This window comes from Piliocolobus tephrosceles, chromosome 4 (assembly GCF_002776525.5).
Source record: "Piliocolobus tephrosceles isolate RC106 chromosome 4, ASM277652v3, whole genome shotgun sequence".
In the NCBI taxonomy this organism is placed as follows: Eukaryota; Metazoa; Chordata; class Mammalia; order Primates; family Cercopithecidae; genus Piliocolobus; species Piliocolobus tephrosceles.
Genome location: NC_045437.1, coordinates 133,163,906 through 133,182,866, shown reverse-complemented (window position 1 = coordinate 133,182,866; position 18,961 = coordinate 133,163,906). Strand labels below are relative to the sequence as shown.

At 47.8% G+C, this 18,961-nt stretch overlaps 1 protein-coding gene across 1 annotated transcript in view; it reads left to right on the top strand.

Annotated features, from left to right (window-relative positions):
* NIPAL4 (NIPA like domain containing 4) overlaps positions 1–18,132 on the top strand; it is a 28,694-nt gene extending 10,562 nt beyond the window's left edge. Inside the window, 8 exon segments of the mRNA XM_023218755.2 lie at positions 2,585–2,734; positions 2,736–2,810; positions 2,812–2,893; positions 5,590–5,829; positions 10,197–10,253; positions 11,827–11,917; positions 14,749–14,909; positions 15,733–18,132. Of these exon segments, the coding sequence (XP_023074523.2) occupies positions 2,585–2,734; positions 2,736–2,810; positions 2,812–2,893; positions 5,590–5,829; positions 10,197–10,253; positions 11,827–11,917; positions 14,749–14,909; positions 15,733–16,361 (1,485 nt within the window). The 3' untranslated portion in view covers positions 16,362–18,132.
* Positions 18,133–18,961: the final 829 nt, after the last annotated feature.

Here is an 18,961-nt window from a genome sequence, read left to right as displayed (position 1 = left end):
AAGGAATTAAATTTTAAGTTAGTTTTATTCAGAAGTCTTACTGAGGGCCTGTAATCCCAGCACTTTGGGAGGCTGAGGCGGGTGGATCATCTGAGGTCAGGAGTTCGAGATCAGCCTGGCTAACGTGGTGAAACCCCATCTCTACTAAAAATACAAAAATTAGTGGTTGTGGTGGCGGGTGCCTGTCATCCCAGCTACTCCGGAAACCGAGGTGGGAGAATCTCTTGAACATGGGAGGCGGATGATGCAGTGAGCGGAGATCGAGCCACTGCACTCCAGCCAGGGCGACAGAGTGAGACTCTGTCTCAAAAAATAAAATAAAATAAAAAAAAATAAGTCTTACTGAGGACTAGAGACTGAAGACAAAAGTCTGGGAGAAGTCTTTCAGAGAGGATCTGCCCCACTGCTCTGAAACAGTGTTTTAGCTCATGGCTGGTATACAGGTAGCGGAAGTGCAGTGTGTGCTCAAACATTACATCAAACTTGCTCAGAAGTTACAGTAAAACAGAATCACATGAAAGTCTGGGTGCAAGAGTATATCTGGTTATAGATGACAGAGGCATAGTCACTAACCTTGTCAAACATTATCCTATGTGTAGGAATAGGCAAGGTCTAGGGTCATTTATCTTTGAAGAAATACAGTGTCTCAGGCAAGAGATGTGGGGGCCTTGTGCTCTATCCTGTTTTGTTTTCAAAGCATTTTTCCAGAGAGGTGCACATCGTTACAGAATCAAGGCCTTGTGAAATTATGTGGCAAGTAAAATGAGCAAACGCGGCCTGTTACATTTGCTGTGTCTCACATTTCCCTTTCTCTTTTAACCTCTCCTCTCCCCAACCCGATCCCGACCCCTTGGAGAAGGGGCTGTTGCATTTGACAAAGAAATTGATCCTTATGCAGAGTAAGCAACTTGTTTAAAGTCATCCAGCAAGTTAGGGGAAGCCCCATGCTGGAAGAACCCATCCTTGGAGGCCCAGCTAGAAGTCCACAAGTAGACAGTGGAGGGTAGTGGCTAGGAGGACAGGGTTGGGGGTCAGAGCAGCTCTGTTTATACCTGGCACCCTCATTCACTAACTGTGCAACCTTGGGAGCAAGTGTCTTGGAGTATTTAAAGTATAGTATTTTCTATTCCTGTTCAAGATGTTAACATTAAGGGAAGCTGCTAATAGGTATATGCAAACTCTCTATACTATTTTTGTAACTCTTCTATAAGTCTAAAATTACCTCATGATAAAATTTTTAAAAATAACAGTTTCCTGTAGTCCCAGCTACTCAGGAGGCTGAGGCAGGAGAATGGCGTAAACCCAGGAGGCGGAGCTTGCAGTGAGCTGAGATCCAGCTGCTGCACTCCAGCCTGGGCGACAGAGCAAGACTCCGTCTCAAAAAAAAAAAAAAAAAAAAAGATAATAATAGTTTCCTCTCATCTGTAGCATGGAAAGAGTAAGAATATCTGTCTCCTAGGAGGCTTCGATGAGACAGTGCCTGGAAAGGGGTTAGCAGGGTGTCTGGCCCATGCTGACGACTCCATACATGACAGTTCTTAAAAGCTGCCTCCTCCAGGAAGCCGGTGACCACCACTGGCAGAACCAATCACTGCTTTCTTAGTAGCCCCACAACCTCACTGCCCAGGAGCAGTTTCTTCAGTGTAAAATGCCAGGCAGCTTAAGTGGCCACTGACAGCATGAGTTTGATCCTGGCTTTTCCACTTCCTAGCTGAGATCCCCAGCAAGTTACTTGAGCACTTTGTGCCGCCGTTTCCTTTTGGTAAATAATAAAAGTCTATACGTTATAAGGCAGTCATGAAGATTAAATGAACTGGACTTTTTCAGCACTTAGAACTCTGGCCTATAGCAAACTCTACATAAGTGTTTTTATGGTCCAGGTCAGTGTTTTGCTAACTGCTTTTTACTGTTACCCATAGTAACAAATATGCTTTCCATCACAATGTGTGTATGTGTGTGTATGTAAATAATTTTAAAGTGGTAATTTCAAAAACATTGGTCTCTAAGAGATGATCACACTTTGTTTCCCCCATTAAAATATAAGGTACTTGGGGGACAGGGAATAGTCTGACTCATTTTGGTCTTCAATCACTTCATTTCTTTCTTTCATTTAATTTACCAAGCTCCTATTATCTATTCATTAGACATAAATATATATTGAGCATTTATTAGGCACTCAATGTACCTGTTACCTACCAGCACAGATCAGACCTAGGTTGAATCAATGAATGGGTAAGGCAAGGAAAGGAGGTCGAGGGCAGAAGGAAGGGAGGAGGCTGGAATGGGAGGAAGGGAGGAAAGGTGGAGGGGAGGAGGGAGAGGGGGAGGGTGGGAGGGCCAGAAGGAAGGAAAAGAAGGAACCCAGGTTCCCAACTGGCAGCAGTACCCACTTCCAACCCCTACTTGCCACTTCTACCTCGGAAGGAAAGTTGCCCCTTCTCCAGCCATCCAGGGCCCCTGTACTCTTTCACTGGGGATGGAGCCGGGCACCGGTTCAGGCATCGGAGGGGTGGTGCGGGGAACCCGCCCCTTCACCTCTTCCCCCTGGCACGGGGCGGTGACTCCAGAGCTGGGAGCCTGACAGCGTCCTCACCCCGGGAAGGCAGGCGCCCCTCTGCGGGCGGCCCGAGCCCTGGGCCCCCTTCCTCCGGAGTTGCTCAAGAAGCCGGGTGACTCCTCCCAGGGGACCCTCCCCTTCTGGGAGGCGTCACTCTCCTCACCCCTGGGTCCGGACCCCCGGCGGCTTCTCGCGCGCGACCCAAGCGGGAGACAAGTCGCGGCCACCTGCTCCGGAGCTGGGGAGCCCGGGCGCCGGGCGCCGTCCGCCCGCGCGTCGGTTCATGTGCCCTGGGCCCCATGGAGCTGCGGGTCAGCAACGCCAGCTGCGAGAACGGTGCGTGTACGGCAGGGCTGGGGACCAGGCGGGCTCCGCGCTTCGCGCCCTCCCCTCGTTGCCACCCCTCTCCCTCGCATCCTCTCCTCCCAAGGGGGCCAAAGCTGGGGAGGGGGAGGGCCAGCACGAGGTGGCTCCCACCCAGCTTTGAAGATCAGGGTTCTGGCTGAGACTTCACTTTCATCTTCGCAGCTGGGGTGGCTGAGAGGAGGCAGGGAAGGAAAGGATGTCCCTGGGTTGAGATGGGGGGTTAGTTGGGACAGGCATTTTGTCGACAGCAGACACTCTGAGAGGTGGGGGTGGGGGATTCTGTGCTTTTAATGTATAGTTGCTTCAGGTTTTAGTACCTGCGCAGTTGGGCTTTCTCTTTGGGTCAATGGGAGGACTCCACAGGATGGTCTTGTCTTTGGTAAAGAAAGAGAAAGAACCACAGGAAGGGGTAAAAAAAAGACCGTTGGCTTCCTACTGTGCCCTTTACCTGCATTATCTCAGGGAATCCTTAAAACAACTCTAGAAGGTAGGTAGGTATTATTATTTTACTATCTTGCTATCCCCATTCTAAAGATCCAGAAACTGAGGCTCTGAACAGCTAATAATTTGCTCAAGGTAATACAGTAAGGAAATGGAATATAGATCCAGGGCTGGTGGACAGTAAAACCTTGACTCCTTCCTTGGTGTAGCTCCACTCTCCTACCTTGGCTTGGAACTGCAGACTGTGAGATCTCCCTGTTTCTCTAACCTCTTCCCTTCTACAGTGAAGCTTTCCAAGCCAGCCCGTTAGGTGTCTGACTTTGGTTTCCTGAGTAAGGCAGGCCATTTTCAGCCTCACCTTTTCTCTAGGCCAGAATGTGTTCCCCAGTCCTAGCATATTCTGGAAGGGATGACAGGAATCATCTGGCCTATGCTCAGAATTGGATTACTTTGGCCATCAGCCCTCTGTCTTTTACTTTTCACTGTAGTGGGAGAACTTGACTCAATGGAGGGTGCTGAGCCCTTGGGTGCTGCAGGCTTTACTGTGGTAGCCAAGTCCATCCACAGAGGGTTCTTTGGCTCCACCTGCTAGAGGTGCATCTTCAGGGAGCAGGAGAAGGGCGTGGGGATGAGTTTGGTCTTCCTCTCAGGAGTCACCTCCCCTAACCCGTGTCATCCCAGGCTCTGGCTCATTTCCTGGGCCCAGGGAACTCCCCAGATTCAGCTCTTGGGCAAGGAAGCCTGAGCTGGAGAAACAGGAATGAGCAGCGCAGAACAAGTCTGATTAGGGACTGAGATGCCTCTTGTCTCATCTTCCCTTGATTGTGACATGGGTTTTGGAAAGAGAGATCTCACACTGCAAAAGACACATGAATGTGCCCTAGTGGGTGCGGGATCCAGATCTTTCACCGGATGTTGGGGTGACCTCAGCAAGCCCTTCCCCTTCTCAGTTTCCCCAGCTGGAAATAAGAATTTAGCTGCTTTCTAAGGGCTCTTCAAGCTCTGTTATTCATGGGTCTGTGTCATGGAAGAAAGGTCAACATTGCCCTTAGTCTGTTCCACCAGGATGCCACTCTGCACTGCAGATGTGCCAGAGCCAGAGCTGCTTGACCATGGACCTGGGGTCCCTTCCAGGCACTGGCTGGGAGTTCTAGGTTGGTGGGAGGGATACTTGGGTTGAGGCTTACATCCTTGGCATAGGGACCTGGGCCTTGGTGACACACAGCTTGAAAAAGGCTACCTCCAGAGGTCACAAACTCAGATGCCTACAAAGGCCAAGCACATGCCAGAAATTACTGAAAGGAGCCAGATAAGACTCTTGGGGAACTGCAGAGAGTATGTCCTATTTTAGGGGGCAACACTGCCCAGCTGCAGCCAATGGTTGCCTTAGAAGAGGGTGCAATATGGTGAGCAGACCTGATTTTTCGTCGTAGCCTCACACCTGAATTTTCATGGAAAATCTCCCAATTTTTAAATGTTTTCTATTTTAAAATGCCTCTTAGGGCCAGGCACGGTGGCTCACGTCTGTGATCCCAGTGCTTTGGGAGGCTGAGGCAGGAGGATAACTTGAGGCTCGGAGGTCAAGACCACCCTGGGCAACACAGCGAGACCCCCCATCTCTACCCAAAAAACAAAAACAAAAACAAACAAAAAGCCTCTTAGGAGGCCAGATGCTAACTGCTTTACTGAGGTGTGTGTGGTGGTTAAGAGTATGTGCTTTGGCATCAGATAAGCTTAGAATCTGACACTGGCTTCACTACTTAGTACCCATGTTTTGGCTTTGGGCAGGTTACTAAACTTATCAGAGCTTTGGTTTCTTCAACTAAAAGCCTAGAAATGATTGTCGTGCCTGTTTCCAAGTGGTCACTAGAGACCCTCCTGGAAAAGCCCAGAGCAGAGGACCATGTGAGTGGTAGCACTGGAGAATTACTGGCTATTCTTTGCAGTTTCATTGAACTTGTGTACTTCTTCTGACTGAGGGTCTGCCCCTTTGCCCATGTTTGTATCTGGCACGTGGTGGTACAAATTTGTTCTGGTCATGCAAAGAAAGCCCCTAGCTAGAGTGAGCACTCACTGAACATTATTATTTTTGGATGGAGGCACAGTATATGGGTATAGCGCTGCAGTAGCAGAAGCACAGGATTTGAAACAGTGGCCAATTCCAATATTTTAAAAGTGTGCAAATGTCCCCAGTGTGACTCTCCCACCATGGTCTTCCCATCCAGGTTCCCTGCTCCACCTCTACTGCTCCTCCCAAGAAGTCCTGTGCCAGATTGTCGGTGACCTCAGCCCTGAGGTGCCCAGCAATGCCACCTTTCACAGCTGGCAGGAAAGGATCAGACAGAACTATGGCTTCTACATCGGCCTGGGCCTGGCCTTCCTGTCCAGCTTCCTCATCGGCAGCAGCGTCATCCTCAAGAAGAAAGGCCTCCTGCGACTCGTGGCCACGGGAGCCACTAGAGCTGGTAGGTTCCTGGGCCAGGAGAGGATGGGGCACAGGGCAGCTGAACCCTCACAGGGGCCAGGGCTGCAGTCTAAGAGGATGGCCTCAGCGAAATACAAAAGGCTCATTGTCAACCCTGTCTGGAATCCCACCTGCCAACAGGGTTAGGGTTTAGGGTTAAAAAGGGAGGTCTCCAACAGGAGGTCTCAGTTTAGAGAGCCAGCAGGAGGACTTCCTTTAGAATCCAATTTCCTGAGACCTTCATGGTGTGTTTATTAGAGGAGGGAAGGGACAAGTCTCAGGACCAAGAATCAGATACTGAGGGTCTGGTCTTGGTCTTACTTCCTACCAACATCATCACAGGCAAGTCACAGCTTCTCTGCAAAATGGGAATAGCTACCTCTGCTGAGAGCAATGTCAGACGCTGGTGTGCCCTCACTTGCCATCCAATTGAGCTCCCTTCTGGGCTGCCAGAAAATGGTGAAGTCTCTGACCCCAAGGGATTTGCTTGTTTGGGAAATAAGATGTTTTTCTGTGAAACAGTGCTTAAGAAAAGGAATCCTGTACAGAAGGACTCATTCATTTAATCACCATTTATCGCATGCCTGCTGTATGCCAGGGACAATGCTAGACATGGGGATTCAGTGTCTTCATGGAACCTTCAGTCAAGTGGAAGAGACAGATGAGTCAGTAGGCAGTTGTTTTATCAAGTGTTGAATACCATCATGGGGAAAACACAGCCTGCTATGGGGGAATATTTTGGAGGGGTGTGTAAAGCCCAGACTCAGGAGATTAGGGGAGGTTTTTCTAGAAGAGATGATCTCTAAACTGAGACCTAGATGATGAGGAGACAGCAAGGTACAAGGGCAAAGAGGGAGACAGTGTTCCAGGCAGAAGGAATAACATGTGCAAAGGCTGAGAGGTGAGAGAGCTTGAGTGATATTAGAAATCGAAAGTCATTCAGGATGGCAGGAGCAGGAGGGGTGCATGGTGAGCGAAGGGCCAGCTCATGAAGGGTCTTGTAAATGGAAGCACAGAGCCTAAGTGCAATTGTTAGGTGACTGAAAGGTTTTAGGCAGGGGAGTGATACAGACTAATTTACAATTTGAAAAGATCCCTGGTTGCTGGGTGAAGAACGGATTAGAGGACAAGCCTGGAGCCTGGGAGGCCAAGTAGGTGAGCGAAAGGACAGAACTTGGGCCAGGAAGATGGAAATGGGAATGGAGACAAGTGGCGGATTCCAGAGCTAGTTTTTGAAGGCAGAGCTTACCAGCTTTGATACAGGTTGGCTTCAAGCAAGGTGGGGTGGAGGAAGGAGTCAAGGATGACTCATGCTTTTGACTTGAGCAACTGGGGAGATGAAGGTGCTATTTCTTGAGATGAAGAGCGTCGAAGGAGGAACAGGTTTATGGGAAGATGATGCATTCAGGTTTGGACATGTTCAATTTAATGTTTCTGTGGGATATTGCACTTTGGAAGCAGACTATTAGGGTTCTAATTCTGGCTCCTCAATTCCTGGTGATTCAATTCTGGGCTAGAAAAGTATCCATCTCTATGCCTCAGTTTCCTCATCTATAAAATGGAGATAAGAATAGTACCAGCCTGGAGGCCGGATGCGGTGGCTCAAGCCTGTAATCCCAGCACTTTGGGAGGCCGAGACAGGTGGATCAAGAGGTCAGGAGATCGAGACCATCCTGGCTAACACGGTGAAACCCCGTCTCTACTAAAAAATACAAAAAACTAGCTGGGCGAGGTGGCGGGCGCCTGTAGTCCCAGCTACTTGGGAGGCTGAGGCAGGAGAATGGTGTGAACCTGGGAGGCGGAGCTTGCAGTGAGCTGAGATCCGGCCACTGCACTCCAGCCTGGGCGACAGAGCGAGACTCCGTCTCAAAAAAAAAAATAATAATAATAATAGTACCAGCCTGAAGGGTTATAAGAAAATGCAACATAGTTAGAGTCATACCTAGCCCAGAGTAGCACTAGGATTGGCATTACTGTTATCTCAGTCAGAGGTCCCCACAGTTAGAGGTACTGGTGCAAACACTAGCACTAGTACTGGTATTACTGTGATCTCAGTGGGAGGTTCCCACAGTTAGACGTATAGGTCTAGAGCCCATGTGGGCTGCAAAATGAATAGCTGTAAGGTGCAGGGATGAAGCCGGGAACAATGGTCTTTGCTATTCTACCCTTCACTTCTAGACAAGTGTTTGAAAGGCCAGAGAACTCCCAGAGTGCCAGGGAAATTTCTGCTTGTGCTCAGAGAAGGTATTATCGACCATTCAGAATGACAGCTTCCCTGGAATAGGTTTTTTTCTCCAATCTGCTATTTCAGTATCTTCGGTGATTTCAACCCTTAGAGTAGAATGCTCTCAGAGTTCTTAACATTTACGGGAAATTCTCACCTTTTTAGGAACCCGATGAAAACAAGAAACCTTTTCCTTAGAAAAGTGGGCATTCCCAAAAAGCAACATAAGATTTTTGGATTTGTATGAAACTGTCTTAAACCCATCTATCATCATCCATCATTATTGTCATCCTTGTTGCTAATGTTATTGAGTATTGACTATGTGCCAGGTCCTGAACAAAGCAGACACAGTTCCTGGCTTTGCAGAGCTTCCATTTTACTGGGCGAAATGTCATAAAATAAGAAGATCAACTAAAATTATAAACAACAACGCCATGAAAGAGAAGAGCTGTGCAGTAAGAGAACCCCAGCTGGGTGCAGTCACTCACACCTGTAATCCCAGCACTTTGGGAGGCTGAGGTGTCAGTATCATTTGAGTCCAAGAGTTTGAGACCAGTCTGGGCAACATAGCGTGACCCCATCTGTACAGAAAAATTTTTTAAATTAGCCAGGCATGGTGGCATATGACTGTAGTCCCAGCTACTCAGGAGGCTGAGGTGGGAGGATCCCTTGAGCCCAGGAGTTTGAGGCTTCATTTAGTTATGATCGTGCCACTGCACACTCCAGCCTGGGTGACCAAGCGAGACCCTGTAGTGGGGAAAGGAGGGAAGGAAAAAGGTAAGGAAGAAAGGAGGGAGGAGGAAGGGAGGGAAGGAAGTGAGAGAGAAAGGAAAGAAGAAAGGAAGGAAGGAAAGGATGGAGGGAGGCAGGGAGACAGGGAACTCCAACAGGAAATAATAGAAATCAGGGAGTCAGGGATGGCATCGTAGGGGAAGCAACAGTCACACAGCAACCTGTAGAGTGAGTGTAAGTTTAGGCAAGTATTAGTAGGAAGAGTATTCTGGATACAGGGAAAGCGTGTGCAAAGGCCTCGAGGCAGAAAAGAGCTCATCGTTTTTGGAGAGCTAAGAGAGAGGAGAAGAGTGGCAGGAGATGTGCTTGGACAGGTGAGTAGAGCCATACATACATAGTCTTATGTATGGTCTTGTTAAGGATTCTGGTCTTTATCTTGAGAGCACTCAGAAGCCATTGGTTAGCCATAAGTTGAGGGGTGACATAATCTGATTTGCATTCTTTTTTTTTTTTTTTTTTTGGGGCATAGTCTCACTCTGTCATCCACGCTGGGGTGCGGTGGTGTAGTTTTGGCTCACTGCGATCTACACCTCCCAAGTTCACGCCATTCTCCTGCCTCAGCCTCCCGAGTAGCTGGGACTACAGGCGCCTGCCACCATGCCTGGCTAATTTTTTGTATTTTTAGTAGAGATGGGGTTTCACTGTGTTAGCCAGGATGGTCTTGATCTCCTGACCTTGTGATCTGCCCGCCTTGGCCTCCCAAAGTGCTGGGATTACAGGTGTGAGCCACCATGCTCAGCCCTGATTTGCATTCTTAAAAGACCACTGGTTAACATGAAAAGAAAAATAGGTTATTAAAGGGTCAAGAGTGGAACTAGAGTAACTATGAAGGAGGCTGTTGCCTCAGCCTGGAGCAGGGATGACAGTGCCTTGGTGTAGCGGGTAGCAGTGGAGTGGACACATGCGAGATGCTTTTTGGAGACAGAGTTACCAGTTGCAGAAGGAGAGAGAGGAGTCAAAGAGCAGTTCCCTGGTTTCTGGCTTAAGCAACCGGATAAATGAGAGTGCCACTTACTGTGTTTCATTTTGCAGGTGGGTGGGGAACATTTAAAACCAAGAGCTCCACTTAGGACAGAGATTGAGATTCCTGTGAGAAATCCAAGAGGAGATGTGAAGTAAGCAGTTGGATATATACCTGAACTCAGAAGGAAGGCCCAGGCTACAGATACAGAGGCACCAGATATAGATGGTATTTAAAACTTTAGGAACAAATGAACCCACCCAGGAGAAGGCCCAGAACCAACCCTCAAGGAGCAGCCCTTAGAGGCCGGGAAGTGAGCAGAGAATTAGGAAAGGTGCCTGAGAAAGTGTGGCCAAGTTCCATGCTAACTTTGTGTCTATTCCCTCCACAGTGGACGGAGGCTTCGGCTACCTGAAAGATACAATGTGGTGGGCTGGATTTCTCACCAGTAAGTGGGTTGTTTGCTACTAATAACAGTGGCCTATTGATAGCAGGGCCAGAGACAAAGGGAGGGGTGGGTGGGGCATTTTTGTCTCTAGTATGGCAAGTGTCCATCTGAGGCCCAGATTCCCAGGGGAAAACCTTGACAACCTTTGCAGGGAGAATATCTTACCCTCAAAGCCAGTCTTCATCCATGAAGCGTCTACTCCCAGAGAGGTTTGCACACAGCTGGCAACAATGAAGGTGTATTTTCTCAACTTCCCTTTAAACGTAGCTCTATAGCTCTGTTGGTAGTGGACTCTTGACTTTTACATGGTAGAAGCTGGAACTCCTAGGCCAACTTCCCCCAGTCCACAGGCAGTTAATGTATTGGCTCACTTAGAACATAGCTGGTCCGTTACTTAAAGTTTGCCTAAATTTGCATACTCACACATTTCCCCCACTTTCCACCCATCCTCTCCTGCTATCAAACCCTGACTCTTTTAGGTGGAAAATTAACCAGGTTTCTATTTGTAATCCCCCTACATCAAGTTTTGATCCCCATCTCAGCCAGAGCTATCCCGGTGATGATCTCCTTTTAAAGGGGAGACCCAGGTCGTTCTCTATCAGCAGAGAGATGGAAAAGACACTTTTCTGATAACCACAGCTATCACATATTGAGGGCTTACTACGTGCTAAACTTTCTAAGTGTTATCCTGTATATTAACTCAGGAGTTTACAAATTGGAAAACTCGGATGGAGAGAAAAGACTTGCCCCCTTGGGAATGTCAGATTTTTCTTTTTTTCTTTTTTTTTCTTTTTGAGATGGAGTTTCACTTTTGTTGCCCAGGCTGGAGTGCAATGACACGATCTCAGCTCACCACAACCTCCACCTCCGGGTTCAAGTGATTCTCCTACCTCAGCCTCTCAAGTAGCTGGGATTACAGGCATGCGCCACCATGCCCAGCTAATTTTTTTTTTTTTTTTTTTTAGTAGAGATGGGGGTTTCTCCATGTTGGTCAGGCTGGTCTCGAACTCCCAACCTCAGGTCATCCGCCCACCTCGGCCTCCAAAAGTGCTGGGATTACAGGCGTGAGCCACCACGCCCAGCCGGGAATGTCAGATTTTTCTAATCACCTGCCTGTAGTTCTAGACTCTTCACAATTCCCCTGGAAAAGAGGGGTCCACGGACCAGTTGGTACCTGGAGAATCAATCATTGTAACTGTTTCTTCCTTTGATAATTAACACTTCCTAGAATTTAAATTAAAGATCTAGTGCAAACTACTGGCAGTCTCTGAGACAAATTTGTGCCAGGACTAGAAGCCACGAGGCCTAAAGAACAAGAGGGCTTCTACCCCATAAGCATGTCATGTGACCTTGGGCTCAGGGCCTTAGCTTCACCATCTTTAAAATGGAAGGATCCGATCTGGATAGATTGGGACCGACGTTTGATCAGACTCTCCAGGGAGAGAGCGTACGATCAGGATTTTAAGGAATGCTGGTCTGGGATTCTCCAGCTGGTTGTACACGGAATGATTCGTCTGGAACGGAGATGGTGCTTCTGCGCCATGCTAGCCTCTTTTTTGTCTTCATTTCCTAGTGGCTGCTGGAGAAGTTGCCAACTTTGGAGCCTATGCATTTGCACCTGCAACAGTCGTCACACCTCTGGGAGCACTGAGTGTCCTCATAAGGTTATTGTCCCCTCTGTAGCCCTTTCTTATTCTGTTCCATTGTCAGTTTGTTGAGGCCTGGAATTGCCAAGTGGGATCGACTGCCAGTTGGCAATCAGGGACCTGGGTTGGTCTCAGCCTCCAGAAAGAGGCAGTGTGCTGTTCAGAGCTATAGACCCTGGGAATGTTTGCTGCCACTTGCCCCAGCATCCCCTTGACTGACTGGGTAATAGAGAGGCAGGCCAAGCCCAAACCAGTTGGAAGGGCTTCCACCGTCGACAGGCTGAACGGTGCATGCCAGTATTTTGGTGCGGCGATTAGATGCAACATACAAGTTAAGAGCATGTGCTCTGGATTAACGCTGCCTTAGTTCTAATCCTCGCTCTGCCACTTAGTAGTTTTGTTACCATAGGCAAGTCATGTAAGCCACTTAGTCACTCAAAGCCTCATTTTTCCCATCTGCAAAATGAGGATGCCAATAATACCTACTGGAGGCATCATTCTGAGGATTGAATGAGATAATGCACAGAAAATGCATAGTGCAGAGCTGGTACCAAACAATAACCACGGCTGTCACATAGTGAGAGCTTAGTATGTGCTGAATAGTCTGAATGTATCCTGCGTATTAACTCATTTAATCCTCACAGCATCCCTAATTGAGCCCAACAGAGGTTAAGCAACTTGGCCAAAGTCACCAGGTTCTAAGAGCTCAGGCAGGATTCTAACCCAGGCAGTCTTAATTCGAAAGTCAGTGGGCTTCATTGCTATGCCACATTGCCTCTCAAGTAAACACTCAACAAATGTTTGATAGTTTTAAAAATAATTGACACTAAACGTCTGTGCTTCCCACTGCTCCCTGAGCTACAAACACAGAGCCAGCTCCTCTGTGGGGGTCCGGGAGCCCCATCTGGAGACTAACCTTGGCCTAACCTCGGAACGCTGGTAAATCCTAGCACACCACACCCAGTACCCATCATTTGTTTTACCATCTTGATGAAAATTTTGCAACATTTGCACACTCAAAAACCAAATAGAACTCATGCTGTACAACTGGCCTAACTCACGCTGTATAACTGGCCTAACACAGCTGATGTAGCTGTGATACCATAATTGCATATCTGATTAGTTTGCAAATTCCTACCCCGGGGAAGCTGGGAGAGCCATGAAATCCTTGTGTGTGACCCCTGCCTGCATGAATAATCTCTTGAATGGGACATTGTGGCCAAAATGTATTTGGTAGTTTCAGAGGAAAGACGGAAGACAGACAAGAGAGCTTAGATATCAATCTCCTCTCTCCTGACAACTTGAAGCAGGATTTTTGAGGCTAATTGTGTCCCGAGACAGCCAATAGGTTTTTACCCTAAACTAATGCCACCTTTGTGAAGAGACAGAAGCATGCCCCTGAGATCATATGAGGCTTGCCCATGATTTTTTTCCCTTCCTTTCTCGCCTCTGCTGGCTTGGCTCGAGGATGTGAGGGGAATGGAAATCATGTCACCACGACGCGACAAGGAACTGGAGATAATTTGCCCAGAAATTGAAGACTCAGGGAAGTCACAAGGATCTTCTTCAATGAGGCATAGAAGAAAACCCATGAGCTTTATAATTATAAAGGACTCGAGCTGAATTTCTGGTTCCACTACTTGCTAGTCATTTGAACTTGCCAAGTCATTTTAACTTCTTTGAGATTCAGTCTTCTCATCTAACAACTGGAGATAGTATATTTCACTTCGCAAAGAATTGTGAGATGCTAGTGAGGTAGACAGGAAGTTCCTAGCACCATACATAGTAGGTAATAAATGCCTAAGATACGGTACCTGTGATTGTCACTGAGGTTGTTTCTATTGGCTTATATAAATGAAAGAAATGATAGATTTGTTATGGATGACCCGAGGAGCAGAGCTGGAGCAAAAAATAGAAATTACCAGGAGGCATAGTTTTGGTAAATGATTAGAGCAAATCTACAACAGCCTCATTTGGCTTGTGAAGGGGTGGGCTCTCTGCCACCAGAGGTGTCTATAAGCCAAAGCTGAGAGCCATCTGTTGGCAGTGCTAAGACAGGATGTGTCCATTGGGCAGGCAGTGTGACAAGAGCATTTTGAAGTGTTCTTCCAACTCTTCTGTTTGGGAATACCTTCAGTCTCTAAAATGGTAGAAATTCACCTGCATTTCTATTCCTCTAGCACATATTCTAACACTCCCAGAAATGAGTTTCTATATAAACCATTTTTTTGCCCCCCCCTCAGCAGAACTGAGGGTGGTGGGAAGCACAGACATTTCATATCAATTATTTTTAAAATTACCAGACATTTAATGAGTGTTTACTTGAGTGGCAACGTGGCATAGCAGTTAAGCCCCCTGACTCTGGAATTAGACTGCCTGGGTTAGAATTCCGGCCTGGCCTCTTAGAACCTGGTGACCCTGGCCAAGTTGCTTAACCTCTCTTGGCCTCAGCTAGGGATGTTGTGAGGATTAAATGAGTTAATACATGAGATACATTCAGAATGTTCAGCACATACTGAGCCCTCCATATGTGACAGCTGTGTTTATTCTTTGGTACCAGCTCTATACTGTGCATTTTCTGTGCATTATCTCATTTAGTTCCTGAGAACAATGCCCACCCATGGATATTATTAGCATCCCCATTTTGCAGACGGGGACAATGAGGCTTAGGGTGGTCACATGACTTGCCCATGGTAACATAAGTTTTTTTGGAAGAAAAACTTCCACGTGAGAGAGTAGTGAGTTCTGATCTGTTGTTCTCTGGGAGTGCTTGCTCAGGCCCAATTTTTCTTTGGGACTCTGGGACACGTGTATCGGCTCTAATCCCCTTCTCCCATTTCCATGTGCAGTGCCATCCTCTCCTCATATTTCCTGGGAGAGAGTCTGAACCTGCTGGGGAAGCTGGGCTGCGTGATCTGTGTGGCCGGCAGCACAGTGATGGTGATACATGCCCCTGAGGAAGAGAAGGTCACCACCATCATGGAGATGGCTTCCAAGATGAAAGACACAGGTAGACTGCAAGCCCCCAAAGAGCAGGAAAATACTGGAGGTTGAATGCCCCCCACTGCCCCATAAAAGGTCAGATTGGGCCGGGCGCGGTGGCTCACGCCTGTAATCCCAGCACTTTGGGAGGCCGAGGTGGGCGGATCACGAGGTCCGGAGATTGAGACCATCCTGGCTAACACAGTGAAACCGCGTCTCTACTAAAAATACAAAAAATTAGCCAGGCATGGTGGCAGGTGCCTATAGTCCCAGCTACTTAGAGGCTGAGGCAGGAGAATGGCACGAACCCGGGAGGCGGAGCTTGCAGTGAACCGAGATGGTGCCACTGTACACCAGCCTGGGCGACAGAGGGAGACTCAGTCTCAAACAAACAAACAAAATTCAGATTGGGTTCTGACCATCTCAGGTGCTGCCACCTAGAGGACAAGGCAAGCTAAAGAAGAAATGTTAATGGGCTGGTACTTGTTAGCGAGGGAGGCTAGCTTAAAGGCTTCCAGGCCTGGTATGTATGGGTACCGTTAATAAGTGTTTATTATGTGCCAGGCACTGTTATGAATGTTTTATATACGTTATCTCACTGAATCCCACAAAACAGCTTTATGAGGATGATCCTATTGTTGGTCCTCTTTTACAAATGGGGAAACTGAGTTCTTGGGGGTTTAACAACCTAACCAAGTTATTAGAAAGTCATGAAGCTGGGACTGGAACCCATGTTTGTCTGACTCTAGAGCCCATGATCTTAATGCTACCTCCCACTGCCATGAGTCTGGGCCCTAGACACAGCCTGCACCCTCCACAGCTGGGTGATCCTTCTCCCTCTCCTCCTGAAGGGTTCATCGTGTTTGCTGTGCTTCTGCTGGTGTCATGCCTCATCCTCATCTTTGTCATCGCCCCACGTTACGGGCAAAGGAATATCCTCATCTACATCATCATCTGCTCTGTGATCGGGGCCTTCTCCGTGGCTGCTGTCAAGGGACTGGGCATCACCATCAAGAACTTCTTTCAGGGGCTGCCAGTTGTCAGGCACCCGCTCCCCTACATCTTGTCCCTCATCCTGGCACTGTCCCTCAGCACTCAGGTCAACTTCCTCAACAAGGCACTGGACATTTTCAACACCTCCCTAGTGTTCCCCATCTACTACGTGTTCTTCACCACGGTGGTCGTTACCTCGTCCATCATCCTCTTCAAGGAGTGGTACAGCATGTCTGCTGTGGACATTGTGGGCACCCTCTCGGGCTTTGTCACCATCATCCTGGGTGTGTTCATGCTGCATGCTTTCAAAGACCTGGACATCAGCTGCGCCAGCTTGCCCCACATGCACAAAAACCCACCCCCTTCTCCCGCTCCAGAACCCACTGTCATTAGACTGGAAGACAAGAACGTCCTTGTGGACAATATAGAACTTGCCAGCACCTCATCGCCAGAAGAGAAACCCAAAGTATTTATAATCCATTCTTGAAGCTTGGAATATGTGAGTGAGAGGATGAGCCCAGTGGTACAGCCTGACCTCCCAATTTCAAAACCACCTGGTTATTTTCCAGTGCAACTGTTACCAATGGGCTCTCTTTTCTTGAGAAGTTCATTTATACCTCATCACTGTTTCCAGGAGAAACATCTCTACCCAAATAGCAGTGGTGGCAGAACTTCCTGGAAACAGACTCAGTGACCAAATACCCAAGTTTACATCAGTGCCTGCAGGTCCCCTGGACCTCCCTTCTCCTTCATTCTTTCGGTGCCATCTCTATGCCATTGGGAAGAAGGTGGAATCTGACCCATTGAATGTAGCACAGTCCAAGGACTTCCCTGAGATATTGGTCATTGGGAGTTCCTTTACACCAATTCTCCTCCTGAGACGGAATCTCCGTTGTTATTGTTGTTGTTGTTGTTTAGCCCAAGGATGACATAGAGCTGGCTCCCAGAGGCCCAAAGGGCAATTGGCCATGCCTCCCTATCCAGAGCTGACAGGGACACGACCAATGTAAAATATCCTGTTGCTCCTGTCACTTCCTCTTTGGAGGCAGAAGCAAGACCTCAGCTGACCTTCTTACTATGAAAGCCACTTGATGCCTCAGGGAAAAATGTCAACCAGCTCATTCCCCGAGCACTCCAGCCTGGCAGTCAGCACCTCGGTATCCACCCAGTCCATCCCACCATCACCCCTTCCCCCTCTACTTACATCCTAAGGAGTCAGTCACTGAGACATAAAGGCAGTAATCGCAGAACTGGAAACAAAACAATAATAGAACCACAGCCAAACTCTGGTGGCCAAACCCAGTGTTTTCATTTTGTCTTACTCTGAAAAAAGAACAGCAAATTCACTGCTTCAAAGTGGCCTGGCTGCCAAGCTAGAATTTGGCAGAATGCACTTTTCCATTCCTCAAGGAGTCAACCAACTTATGATCTGGGGAGGTGGGAAGAGGATGAGGAGCAAAGTTGGGATGTGGCAGAAGACAGTCCCAGGCTGTCTGGATACTAGGGGCTCACTTTTTTGTTGACTCTGGTGCTCATCCAGGAACTTAGGAGAAAAGAACTCAGGGGTAATTTCTGGGCTGCAGCCTTAAAGGCTTGGACAGTGGGATCAGCTGTGAATCTCAATGGCCAAGTAGAGGTACAGACTTGGCATGGGAGGCATTCTAGCTGCTGACCAGATTGCCACCAAGTCCCCCACTCCACTGATGAGCTGTCACACTGGGAAGTAGCATGCCCCAACTGTTCCAACACCACCTGCTATGGGGAGTACCTTTGGTCCCTTCACATTTGGCCAGAGGCATACAAAAATCCAGAGCAGCTGGAGAGAGAGACAATTACTATTCCTTCCCTTCCCATCTCTTTTCTAGCCCCAAGAGTGCGGGGGTTGGAGAAGAATCATTAGAAAGGGAAATTAGTGGGCTGGTATATCTGGAAAGAGGGAAGACTTTGATCCTCAGCCCCAAGGTTGATGCAGGGCCTCCCCGGTGTGACTCTACCTGCACTCTGTGTTTCTATCCTGTGCCCTAAGTGGGCCAAGCCCAGGTAAATTCCTGCTGGCCTTGGAGCTCCAAGGTTTGGCTGACCAGCAGACTGGCTCCTGACTCTTCAGCCTCAAATCCCCAGTTTTTGATGAATGTGGATTTCTGTCTGTAATTAAAAGCAATGCAACAACTTGGATCTTGAGAATGACAGTAAACTGAGGGCCCTTAGAGTGTGGTCTGCAGGATCAAGAATAAAGATTTCAGATTATATTTATTTGATACTTGTGTCTTGACCCTCCTTGAGCATAGAGTGATTAAACTGGTTTTTCCAGTGCTGGAAGGACAGTCTCCAATCTCTGAATGAATGTGACTGCCAATAAAGCCCCTACCGTGTCTTTGATAGTTAACACCCTTGGTAGAGTGGGAAAGATAGTTTTTGAAATGGAGTCAGTTGAAGACAACTCATCCCTAGTTAACACCTGAGCCCTTACCAGGCATAGTAGGTGCTTCCTGTGAATTCTCTCTTTAACTCCTCACAAATCCTCAAGCTGGATATGTTTTTATTCCCATTTATAGATGAGGAAAGGAACTCAAAGAGGTTAAATAATTGCCCCAGGTCACACAGCCAGGAAGAGCAAAGCCGATATCTGGTTCAACCACCAGGCGTCATGCATCTCTCCAAGACTAACCTTGCTCCCAATTGTATAATTTGTTTTGTTTTCTTGTGTTTTGAGACAGGGTCTGGCTGTGTCCCCCAGGCTGGAGTGCAGTGGTGTGATCCTAGCTCACTGCAGCTTCAAACTCCCAGGCTCAGATTTGGTAAAGACGAGGCCTTGCTGTGTTACCCAGGCTGGTCTCAAAACTCCTTTCCTAAAGTGATCTTCCCACCTTGGCCTCCCAAAATGATGAGATTTTAGGCCTGAGCCACTGTGCCTGGTGCATAATCTGCCACTACTTTATTCATGTATTTTCTTGTGATCTGTGCTCTTTCCCCATCTGGATACAAGCTTCATGAGAGTTGGCATTGATTTACTGCTTATCCTCAGTCCCTAGTACATCACAGGCACTAAAAAAAAAAAAAAAAAAAAAAAAAAAAAAAAAAAAAAAA